General features: G+C 40.9%; 1 protein-coding gene across 10 annotated transcripts in view; it reads right to left on the reverse strand.

Moving 5' to 3' along the window:
- Positions 1–1,042: 1,042 nt before the first annotated feature.
- TBL1X (transducin beta like 1 X-linked) overlaps positions 1,043–12,651 on the reverse strand; it is a 440,725-nt gene continuing 429,116 nt past the window's right edge. For all 10 annotated transcript variants that reach the window (XM_073667331.1, XM_073667322.1, XM_073667326.1 and 7 more), the window contains 5 exons: positions 11,541–11,615; positions 4,500–4,627; positions 4,123–4,288; positions 3,142–3,243; positions 1,043–2,098 (listed from right to left, as the gene is read on the reverse strand). In XM_073667331.1, the coding sequence (XP_073523432.1) occupies positions 2,072–2,098; positions 3,142–3,243; positions 4,123–4,288; positions 4,500–4,627; positions 11,541–11,615 (498 nt within the window). In that variant the 3' untranslated portion in view covers positions 1,043–2,071. The remainder of the gene's footprint in view (positions 2,099–3,141; positions 3,244–4,122; positions 4,289–4,499; positions 4,628–11,540; positions 11,616–12,651) is intronic.

Below are 12,651 nucleotides of genomic sequence, written 5' to 3' on the forward strand. Positions count from 1 at the left end.
GGATACATGGGGGGGAATATAAAGTAGTGGACAACCCCTTTAACAATCCTGGACACAATTTGGGTAAAGATGAGCGAATCTTTTGAAATTCATATTCATGGGCTTCGCTGAATTTTCTCAAAAATTTGATTTTAATACTGGAAGGCTTGTGATTACTCACAAAATACACATGGGGGAGAGGAGGGAGTGAGTAGATCCCACTGACCATAAGAGCTTATACTCTACACTCTGCATGAGAGAGACCCCACTGACCATAAGAGCTTACACTCTACAGAAGAGTGGGCCTTACACAGTAACTCTCTAGATGGAAAAATGAACTGTGCTCCGCTGCGAACCTCTGATCTGTGATGGCCCAGGTACTGACCACCATTGTACTATGTATGATAATCCGCAAGATGTCACAGCTGCAGCACATTATGGGGAAACCTGCGTAGCCATACAAAAAGACATTAGCCTGCCCTCTGATGCTTCAGCAGTGTGGAAAATGGTGGCGGTCAAGTTTTTGTTTTTGCAAATCATGAATCGAATCTTAAAGTGTTCAAATTTGCGTGAAATCTCGAATTTCTGGAAATTCAATTTAAACTCGATCCTTTGCGGATTGATCCGCTAATCTCTAGTTTTAGACCATTAAAACTGATTGTCATTTTTATATCAAACTTTTAGCCCTTTGAATAGATTGCAAACTTATTAAATGTTTAATACATTATCTTTCTGTTCTATCTCAGATTCATCCCAAAACCTAGTATTATAGAATGTTTGAGATTATATTTTGTAATATCTGACTGAATAGGAAACCAAATAAGGAAGTCCTTATTATCCATGGAAAAGCAAATCTTATTGGTTCTTCTTTGGCACCTTTATATGTTAAGGGCTATTATTTCCTCCTTGACTAATGTGCAGAAGGACTTTGCAAGGAAATTAAAACAAAGGCCATATTATAGAGAACATGAAGATATTATTTGACCACAGATACACAGAAATTCAATTAAAGACCAAAACTCAAAACAAAAAGGGTACCAAGTCTTTAATATAACTTGCATTTTTTACTTTTTTTTTTGCATGACTTAGACAATCCCAACATTTGCATTTTTCTCATTTTTAGAATTAAGATTTTTAACATAAAAAATATTTGTTTTCTTTTCAAAAAATACAGTGTGTTCTTTCTCTTTAAAAGTTCATCTTTCTTTTTGTAAAAAGCTTTCCCGGCGTTGCATTCTTATAAAAAGCATGTGACACCGTGTCATGAAAAGTGCCCTTAAAAGCTAAGCTGTGGAGGGTAAAACTCCTCAGTGCAGGAGAGGACTTTGCTATGAAAAAGCAATGCTGGACACTCCGTTACTGAACCTATTAAGAGCTTATAAAGAAGGTGGTGACCAGAAAAAAGACATCTGCAAGTAGCAAGGCTAAGCATTTCTTCAAGTGTGGTACTAGCCAGCAGGTCACATTGATTTTGGACAAAAGTAAAAGCTGAATTGATAGCAACATTAGTTCCTTACATACCCATGGATCTTCCCCTAATCCGCTACTCTGAGTTGGTAGAAAACCACTGAACAGGTAACGAAAGGAACAAAAAAGTAGTCTAGAAAATAGAAAGTGTCATACAAAGTTATGTGGATCATTTATTAAAAACTGGTCTCTGTAGGTCCTTTGGGAAAACTTTAGTGTTCAAATTAGGTTTGAAGTAAAACAAATTATTAGAAATTGTTTTTCCCTTTTGGTTCATCGCAGCCTTTTCTTTCTATTTTGACTTTCACCGTGTTTAGCCTTTTTGGCACAGGTTTTGCCATAGCAAACAACTCAAACCAAACTTTTCTGTCAATCCAAAAATTGGCCTGCTAATTCTGAGGCTGAAATACAGTAAGCCTGGCTGGAACACCACCAACTCCTGAAGGATGTCTGATAACATAAGTCCATGAAAATTGTGGACATCCGTAAGTGTTCGGCTTTTAGGGAGATTCGGTTATGACGCACATTCTGACTTGGTCAGGTTTGTACTAAACCGGAATCTGTGATTTCAGACAGTGCACATTCAACGCTGGTCCATTTAAACTTGGATTTTGGATTATCGGCTTCACTTCCTCAGATCCAGAACACACACCTGGAATAAAAGATCATATAGAAGTGGTCAAAGAGTTTTCATGAAATAAAGCATAACTTTGTCATTTTACAGAGCATGCTCCCGTCAAGGTATCAAATATTCATATGCAGTGTTAACTTATTGTACCCACTTCCTTGGTAGAGAATGGAAAATGGAGATGTAATTACCAGATTATGATAACACAGAAAACTTGGAATCATGTCCTTTAAGATAGGAGTCCATCGGAATCTTGTCCAAATGAAAAAGTTGTGTAGAAATATCATGTGTGCATGTTCCATATCAATCAGTGATGACCTTGGTTACTAGTTATGTACTTATTTATTATGCTTATATAGCGCCATCATATTTGACAGCGCTTTATAGACATCATCATTGCTGTTCCCATTGGGGCTCACAATATAAATTATATCAGTATGTCTTTGGAGTGTGGGAGGAAATCGGAGAACCCGGAGGAAACCCACACAAACACGGGGAGAACATACAAACTCCTTGCAGATGTTGTCCTTGGTGGGATTTGAGCCAAGGTTCCCAACATTGCAAAGCAACAGTGCTAACCACTGAGCCACCGTGTTGCCTTCTGGAATGAAGCCTCTAGCCATGGCCACTTTTCCACTTATATTCTGTGCTTATTTCTAAAGCAGATCCCATACCTTTTTTGCTGTATTCAGACATCCATGTTTCATAGTCCTTATACAGACTACAATTCCCCAAATGGACGCAGATCTCTTGACCTGAATTAACAGCTTTAGAGGCATATATAAGGCTGTTAGTTTGGGTTAGGGAACCCATGGATGAACCAGGCATTGCGGTCCTTATATCGTCTGAATTTTGCTTTACTATTTGTGTACTCTGTCACCATTGCATAAAGCTTCTTTGTATAAGTCCATCATTAAAAATAATAATGCTAATAATAATTTAATTCTCTAGCGCCAACATGTTCCATAGCACTTCACAAATCAGAAGGGACATGTACAAACTATAGAATACATTACACAGTAATACATAATTCAACAATTCAAACAAGAGGAATCATAAATACTCACTGATCCATCAGACGCACTTGCCCCTACTTTGTCACCTCTAGCGTTCCAACAAACTTCAAATATTCCTCCTGTCCCCCTGTAGCTGTGAACTAGAGAGCCGTTCTGCCAATCAAAAACACATCAATATGATTCTTTACCCTTTGATTTAACTGCTACAGGCGTTTTAGACTTCAATAAGATTTGCTACCACATTTATTCTGTTTTACATAATAATCGTGACATATATTGTTCCTCTGAGGTTGTCACAGGTGCACCCATAGATACTGATACTACTATCTGGATAATGATACAAGGCAGGATAGAAGAGGTTATCCCAGGAGAACATGTATTACTGATCCACAGCATAGGTGATACATCTCACCAAAATTTAATTTGAACTATTTATGGACTTTTAGATGCATGGATCAGCTATAACAGATGCCTTAGGTCTTCTTCAGACATTTGTTTTTCTCATGTACAAAAAAATGGGCCGATTTTTTTTTATCACACGCTAATCAGAGCTTGATCAGAGTGTGGTCTAAGTGTCATCAGTTTTTCTTGTATGTGGAGAAAAAAAGGCCCCTGTACCTTCTCCTTTCTGAAAATCAAAATTGGACCGCCCTCGGATGGTCGGATTTTTTTCACGAACCTGTAGACTTGCATTGCCGATTTTGATCCGACCCTTGGATCACAATTTGACGTTTCTGTTTTTTAAAATTGACCACTTTGTCTGAGCTAAAAACTGGACATCATGTAAAGCACAGATAGCACTGTTATGAGATAAACTGATGTCTGAACGCGCCCTAACAGTGGCATATGTCACCCATAGGCTATGATGTACATTCTTTAATGGATACATCTGTTAAGACTATTAAAAAGTTTAGTACACATATATTAAAATGAATGCCTTTGACAAATGCCATAAAGTGGTACCCATCACCAATGGGCTCCCAAAAAATAATAAAAAAACATTGTGTGAACAGTTCCTAACATTAAACCTACCTGAGTATTCCATATATGTACGCATTTGTCAAATGAGCCGCTGGCCAAATACTTTCCATCAGGACTAAAGGCTACGCTATAGACAGGTTCTTGATGTTTGGTTAATGTGTGAATGCAAACGCCTCTCTCAACATCCCAAAGCCGGACTGTTGAATCAAATGACGCGCTGTGACCAAATAAGAACAAAAATGTATTATTAATCGTAGTCGTAAGTCATTATAATATATAAATCATGACAGGTTGCTACTTAAACTAGATTATAATTGTACATTAAGCTAAAGTATGTACTGTATATTGTAAAGACAATCAGTAGAAATATACATAGAATATAGGACATTATCAGTAGGGAAAAACCAGCAATCACTTTTGTGTCTTACCTTGCTAACATTATGTTTGCGTTTGGATTGCTGGTTCCAGGACCTGTCGGACTCCACTTGATTGTGTAAATTTCTTTATTGTGGGCCTGCAGATCATGTACGCACACATCTTGCTTCATACTCCAGATCTACAATAAATTCATAAACAATGTTAATGTCTCCATAATTAATATTTACACATAATGTGGAGTGCTTGAGGACAATTCTTTCAAACAAAATAAGTTTTGAAAAAGTCATGATTTCATTTTTATTTTGTGTATATAGCATCTATGCAGACCTACAGGTGCATCTCACTAAATTCGGATATCATCAAAAAGTTTATTTATTTCAGTTGTTCAATAAAAAAAGTGAAACTCATATATTATATAGAGTCATTACAAACAGAGTGATCTATTTCAAGTGTTTATTTCTGTTAATGTTGATGATTATGGCTTACAGCTGATGAAAACACGAAAGTCATTATCTCAGTAAATTAGAATACTTTATAACAACAGCTTGAAAAAATGTTTTTAAAATCCGAAATGTCGGCCTACTGAAATGTATGTTCAGTAAATGCACTCAATACTTGGTCGGGGCTCCTTTTGCATCAATTACTGCATCAATGCGGCGTGGCATGGAGGCGATCAGCCTGTGGCACTGCTGAGGTGCTATGGAAGCCCAGGTTGCTTTGATAACAGCCTTCAGCTCGTCTGCATTGTTGGGTCTGGTGTCTCTCATCTTCCTCTTGACAATACCCTATAGATTCTCTATGGGGTTAAGGTCAGGTGAGTTTGCTGGCCAATCAAGCACAGTGATACTGTTGTTTTTAAACCAGGTATTGGTACTTTTGGCAGTGTGGACAGGTACCAAGTCCTGCTGGAGAATGAAATTTCCATCTCCAAAACGCTTGTTGGCAGAGGGAAGCATGAAGTGATTGTGGAAACTTCACACTAGACCTCAAGCCAAGCAGATTGGATTGTGTGCCTCTCCACTCTTCCTCCAGACTCTGGTACCTTGATTTCTAAATGAAAATTGGAACTCTGGGACCTTGTGGAGTGTGTCAATGACTGCCTTCTGGACATCTGTCAAGTCAGCAGTCTTCCCCATGATTGTGGAGCCTACTGAAACAGACTAAGGGACCTTTTAAAATACTTAGGAAGCATTGAAGAACTGAAATAAATTAACTTTTTGATGATATTCTACTTAAGTGAGATGCACCTGTATGTGTCTCCATGGTTGCAGACTACATATATAGACTATGTGTAGTTGGATTTGTCAGACATGAGGCTTTATACTCATTTGCAAACCTTAGAAAGGGAGGGGGGAGGCAAGTGGCGTCCGTCATTAGGGAATTTAATTGATGACAACCATCATAAAAAAATTTCATTACAAACTCTACTTTCACTGTCAGAAAATCAAAGCAGCGGGACGCCTGTGCACAGATTTACGACTGAACTGACAAGCTACATCTACTGAAATAAGGAGGTTTATAGAACAGTCTCTGGGAGCAATCAATGTCTCTATACCCTTTGTTAACAAATTGATAGGAGGACAAGGGACAAAAATTTAGGTTAAATAGGTTTACTATTTTGAAACAACTATCTCAGCAAATATGTTCTTCTTTATTAGAAGTCCCTACAGTGATTTGAATAAATCAATTGTATGATATCCAGCTCCACTCTGTCTAGTCTGTCCCTCATACAGCTCTATAATTACATAGAAAACCTGAACTATGTGCTGATCATAAGAAGACACCGAAGCCTGAATGAATGATATTATTTCAGAGGAACCACAAAAGTAAAATCACATGGAGATATTCTGCCTTATAAACCACATCCTCAGTTCATCAACACACCAGAATCCAAATGGATTTTGTGGAATGTAATAGAATATTTAATAAATACCCAATGATATTAGGGTTATTTAGGATCTGTAATATACGTGACTTCAAGGTTCTCCTAGTCCTCCTAGCAACATCTGTCTCAAGGCTGAGACAGCGCTAGTTTCAATGGCATATATCTCGAGCAGGGGTCCGACATTCAGACAAGCACATGGATCTCACAGCACTGTTTTCCAGTGATCATGCAAGAGTTTTTTAACCTCTAAAATGGGTTGTAGATTTGATTCCAGGCAAACATAGTATAGTAGGGATTGGTAATGTAGACAGTAGATAGAGGTTCTCCAGGAGGGGAACAGTTTTTCAGTGGTTAAAATATTATGAACTTCTGGAGTCTTCTGGAATTTTTACAACCTGCCCATTAGGACATCTGACATTGCCAGTGATCTTACTGTACATTATGATACAGTGCTTGTCACCATTATTGGCAAACCTTCATTTTTTTTCATAGACTGCACAATATCTTCAGAAATAAATGCAAATGTACCAGTTATATTCTCAGTATTTTTTAATTAGTGGTCCGAAGTAATACAACAATAAAACATTGTTTTTCAACTTCCATGTTGTGTGGCGCCCCTGAGGGTTCGACCACCACAGGGATGCTGCACTTCTCCAATGGAGTGTAGTGTTCCTCCTCTGAGGTAAGAACAGTGTGATGATCAGTACCCTACCTCCACATCCAACACCACACTTCTCCCACCAGAGGGGGCTAATAGGCACCAGGTGCTGCCTCTTCTGGCATTCGGGAGACTGGGAACACAAAAGTGATAGGAACCAGTTAGTGGGTGAGGGTGGAGGACTCACATGATAGTGACAGTCTCTCTGACTGTACTCTGACTGGTGTCAGATCGTGATCTCCCTCCCTGAGTGTGGATCCTGTGTGGACCTGCAGAGGATGGGGACACGGCCCTCGTCCCCTGGCCTTGGGACGATGGGCAGGCTGGAGATAAGGAATATCTCAGCCCAGTCGAGGACCATAACCAAGAAGGCCCGGAGCTTTAGAGTGTAGCTCCACCGCAAATGGGTCCGGGGGAGGATGCAGACGGAGCGGTGTACGCCACCTGTCCTCGCCTACCTGATCTATTCAGAGGGATTCTGGCTGCAAGAGGGGACCGGCCCCCGACACCTGACCTTGCAACTCTACATCCTGGTCAGGGAAGCCCGGTAGGCCCTGAGGATCCCACCGGGAATGGGAAGAATGGCGCTGCCACCTGTACCCTTGTTCTGAGAGAAGTTCAGAGGGAGACCCGGCCTATTCACACCCACACGGACAGGAAAGGACTAGGTCCATTGTCTAGGAACACTCTGGTGCAGGGTCCTGATGTAACACTGGACTTACTCGGAGGTTGTCGGACCCCTGCGTCTCTGGTGACCGCAGAACTCCGCAGGAGCAGGGAGTCGCCTTCCTACTGCCACCTCCATCATGAGTAAAGCCTTGGAAGTTCACCCCTATGGCCTCCGGATTCTTTATTCTGCACCACACCACACTGTGCAGCACCAGATCACCTGGACTACTACCCCCTCCTTCCTGTCCCGCTGCCCCGAGGCCTTGCTCCGCCTGTGGGGAGTAGTAACAACGACGGCTGCCATAACACCATGCCTTGGCGGACTGCAGCGGCGCTGGTGGCTCATCACCAGGTGCCACAGGTGGCGTAGTCGTAATCAGCCACTCAACCCAGATAAGCCCAAACCATCCTTTTCAATGTGACGGCCCTGGGCACGGAGCGGGTCCAGGCCACGGCTGTACCCCATCTCTCCATCTTAGGACCCGACTCCGAGTCCCCATCTCCCAGGGTAAAAGGGGCTTACAGAAGGTTTTGAGGCATCACAGTTGCAATTTCAAAGAAGAAACAGAATAAACAGCATGTGCAGCAATAAAGGCACCCCTAATTAATACTTGGTTGCATACCCTTTGGCATTGCGGACAGCCTTCAAACGTTTCTTGTAGCCATCTATAAACTTCTTGCACTTCTCAGCTGGAATTTTCTCCCACTGTTACTTTGCAGTTTGTTCAAGCTCTTGAATATTTGCAGGGTTCTTTTTCCCATTGGCAGATTTCAGCTCACCCCAAAGATTTTCAATGGGATTGAGGTCAGGACTCCTTACTGGCCATTTTAAAACAGTCCATTTTTTCTTTTTCAACTATTTCTGTGTACTTTTGGATGTGTGCTTTGGGTCATTGTCTTGCTGGAGGACCCATGATCTTCGACTCAAACCAAGGTTTCTTACACTGGGTAGGACATTTCGCTCTAAAATCTCTTGATAATTCTCTGATTTCATGATTCCTGTGATACGGTCAAGGCCTCCAGTACCAGACACAGCAAAGCAACCACACAGCATTATGGATCCTCCACCATGCTTAATTGTTGGTAAGGTGTTCTTTTCGTCATAAGCTTTGTTGCGCTGTTTGTAAATAAACTGTTGCTTTGCATTGCGAAAAAGCTCTATTTTTGTTTCATCTGTCCACAGAACATTTTCCCAGAAGGATTCTGGTTTGTCAATGCACACTTTGGCAAAGATCAGTCATTCCTATTTATGTCTTTTCTTCAGCAATGGTTTCTTCCTTGGCTTTCACCCATAAAGCTGTGATTGTTTTAGTGTGTTGCATATGGTACTTGTTGAAACCCTGACCGTAGACTGTTCCAGGTTGGCCTTCAGGTCTTTGTATGCTTGATGTGGTGTTTTTTCCACCATTTGCACCAACCTTCGAAGACATCTCTTTTCAATTTTCCTCTTTCCCCCATGTCCGGGGAGGTTTTTGGGTCTTAATAACATTGCGCACTGTTGAAACTGGAATACCAAGGTCTTTGGAGATGGTCTTATACCCTATGGAAGTCTTGTGTTTGCTAATAATAGCAGTTCTGATGTCCTCAGACATCTCCTTTGTCTTCACCATTGTGACAAAGGAACAGGGCCTACCATGTGGCTTTATAAAACACTGCAGTCATCATTCATTGGCTAATTCATGTTACATGGGCACAGACAATTAATCACAGGTGAATCTCTTTTGTGATTTACCACAGACGAGTCAAAATGTGTTTCCATACTAAATGAATGTAAAGGGTGCCAATACCAGTGTCACAGCAAGCTTTAGGTTTTTCTATTTTTCCCTCCCATTGTTTTTGGTTTTAAATTATTGTTTATCATTTGCTCTTTTGTATTTAACACGAGTCTCTATACAAAAAAACACTGTTTCACTTGATTCATTTTTTTCAGGAGATATTCAACATTATGTACTTAAACTTCATGGGTGCCAATAATGATGAGCAGGACTGTACATGCCAGTTTTACACAACCCACAAGATGTCAGGATTCGCTCATTGAAACTCTTCACTGTCTATCAGGGATCGGATCATTTGCTGCAATGATTCTTCTGATCGGAGCTAACAGCTTCCTACATGCCTTTGAAGCAGTTAGCTCAGGCCGGAGTTTTCCGATGCGAATGAGGTCAATGTTTCATGGATGTATAAAACCGGCCTAAGAAACTATTTGTATGCTAGAAATAATTAGCAATACAATTTGACCTTTTAGAAAAATCAATCATTTATTTTCTGTTTCTGCGATGAGATAAGTAGCCATCGGAGAACACTACTAGGACTCGTTCAGACGATTAGTACACGAACGGTATGTTGTGATGTCCACCCGGACAGGACATGGACCAATGTTATTGGATAATGCTGTTCAGATGACATTTTTTTTTCACACAGAATGATTGTTCATGTAAAAAAAAATCAGAGCATGCATTTTTCTCTTCCATATTTTGGATGAGACTCACCTGTTCAAGTCTATGGGCGCGCAAAAAAAAAAACAAAAACAAAAAAAAAAACGGTTCCCATACATATTAAAAGTGTTGCTTCTGTTTTTTTTATGGATACATTGCAAATATTAACATAGAAAATTGTAAAAAAATCTTTTACATTTTCTTAAATGTTGTTTTACCTTTTACATTTTTTTAGACGACTCCAAAAGGGATGAAAATCGCCTGTTTTTTCAGGATGAAAATCAGACGATTATTCATATTCTCAACTGAACCCAACCTTAGGCCTTAGGCCACAGCCCCACTGTCAGTATTTGGTCAGTATTCTGTCAGTATTTTTTCTTAGGAGTGGGATCCAAAACCAGGAGTGGGTGATAAATGCAGAATTGGTGACTTGTTTTTATTATACCTTTTCTCTGATTGTTCCTCACCTGGTTTTGGCTCCCACTCCTGAGAAAAAATACTGACCGAATACTGACCAAATACTGATAGTGGGGCTGTGGCCTTAATCAGATGTCTGTGTTGCACACACGTGTTCTATCATTGTTTTTCATGGACAGAACATGTACCTATTATATCACTGATGTATATCACCCATACAATTCATCTATGGGCCTGTGAAAATCACAAATGGTGCATGGAGGCCCTAAGTTTTTTAAATTGAAATGGGTTAGCAATTTTTTTTTCACAAGAGAAATAAAATCACTGATGAAACGCCGATGGTAAAAACTGACACGGAACAAACACTGATAAAAATCTGGTCCATGGCTAATGAAAATTGGTCCTTTTTTACATAAAATGTCTGAATGAGGCCTTTCTGAGCTCTATATATGGTGATTTTTTTTATACAATGTATAGTTAAAGCACCAGTCCAGCAGTGTTGTTATTTCAGTGCTGGAGTGGTGCCACTAATCTAAGTTCCCTGCCCCTAGTCTCATACCTACCAGCCGTCGTCTTCAGCTCTTCCCAGTGCCTCTCCGTTCCCACACCACCATTTTGTCACCACAATTTCTCACTGACCAGAAGTCAGAGGTAACGGTCACAAGCTCTCAGTGTAAGTCTATGAGAGCGTCGTTCTGGCCTCGTTCTTCCTCTCATAGACTTACATTGTGACCTCAGGATCGGACTATGAAGCCGGTAACCGATAAAGACAGCGACTGGTAAATACTATAACAGGGACAGGGAATTTAGATTAGTAGTACTACTCCAGCGGTACAATGAAAAAAACATTACGCTGGAGTGGTGCTTTAATCATTTAATGGGATAACCGGTGCATATTTGCATATCAGAAATCCGAAAATGTATGTCTGTCACAATTTACTGTCCCCATGTTCCCCAACAAGATTTTCTGTAATCTTTAACCATTAATAATGTCTCCTGCAGAATAAAATCATATTGTTATTTTTACCTTTAACGTCATATCGTCTGAGCATGAGGCCAGAAGCATTCCTGATGGGTCCCATTTAATAGCATTAACTTCATTCTAAGAGACAAGACAAGGTTATGTTATACGCTGAGATTGCACCCAGCAGCCAGTGGAGGGCAGTCACGTATCACTTTACAGCACGCGGTTCGCCTGTATTGGACATTTTCCTCCTTAGTGTTAACATATGTTCAGGGAGGATTCTACATAAACCTGTTTCTTTTTTCGGGGCAGCACCTTGTCTGTAAATTTCCAAGGTTAATGTAAAAGCTGAAGTTGTTAACTTCAGGAAATTACAAAATATCTTTCAGCCAAGAGTGTTAAACACATCCTTGAGAAAGATTAAGGTGTTGGGTTTTATATAGTAGAAAGGTGGATTAAGCACCAGGGAGTATGTTGGCACGGAATAAATGAAGGATGAGAACTGTAAAAACAACTGAAATAATACTATTAAGAATAACAGGCCTACCTGGATACGTTTTAAAGGAGCAGTTACACACCACAATTTTTTTAAACTACCAACAAGAGATTTGTGGGTTTCTAAAAACAATTTCCGGGTGCTAAAGGACATTTCCATCAGAATAGTCCTTACCACAAGTGTAGCACCCCGAGGGCTCGGCTGCTACAGGGGTATTGCACCTCGAGGTGTGGTATTCCACTCCCGGGTAAGGATGGAGTGTGGAACATAGCTCAGTTAGCTGCATGCACTACACTCACCCCATTTCCGGGGGACAGACCAACGGTACTCCCACCAGATAGATGTGCAGGTACGACAGCTTCTGTCCCTGGCTGGAGTGGGGAGGGGGGAGGAACATCCCAGTGGTGTAGGAGCAGAGAGGGGAGGGACTCTGGGCATAGGTAGGAGCCCATTGGGTGCTAGTCACCTGGGCTCGGGTGTCAGAAGGGAGTATTTAAGGTGGGCACCATCTTAGGACAGGAGTCAGTCAGTTCGGTTCAGCGCAGTCTGGAGGAGGAGAGGAGAGGAGCTCAGCCAGAGAGGGCTGACAGGGAGCTGTGGCTCAGTCCGGGCCCAGCTCCAGAGCCAGGCCTGAAGTGGAGGCCTGAAGCAGAGAGAGAGAGAGAGAAGTAACAGGAA

Source organism: Phyllobates terribilis, unplaced genomic scaffold, assembly GCF_046119375.1.
Source record: "Phyllobates terribilis strain yellow unplaced genomic scaffold, ASM4611937v1 Scaffold_2__4_contigs__length_985480577, whole genome shotgun sequence".
In the NCBI taxonomy this organism is placed as follows: Eukaryota; Metazoa; Chordata; class Amphibia; order Anura; family Dendrobatidae; genus Phyllobates; species Phyllobates terribilis.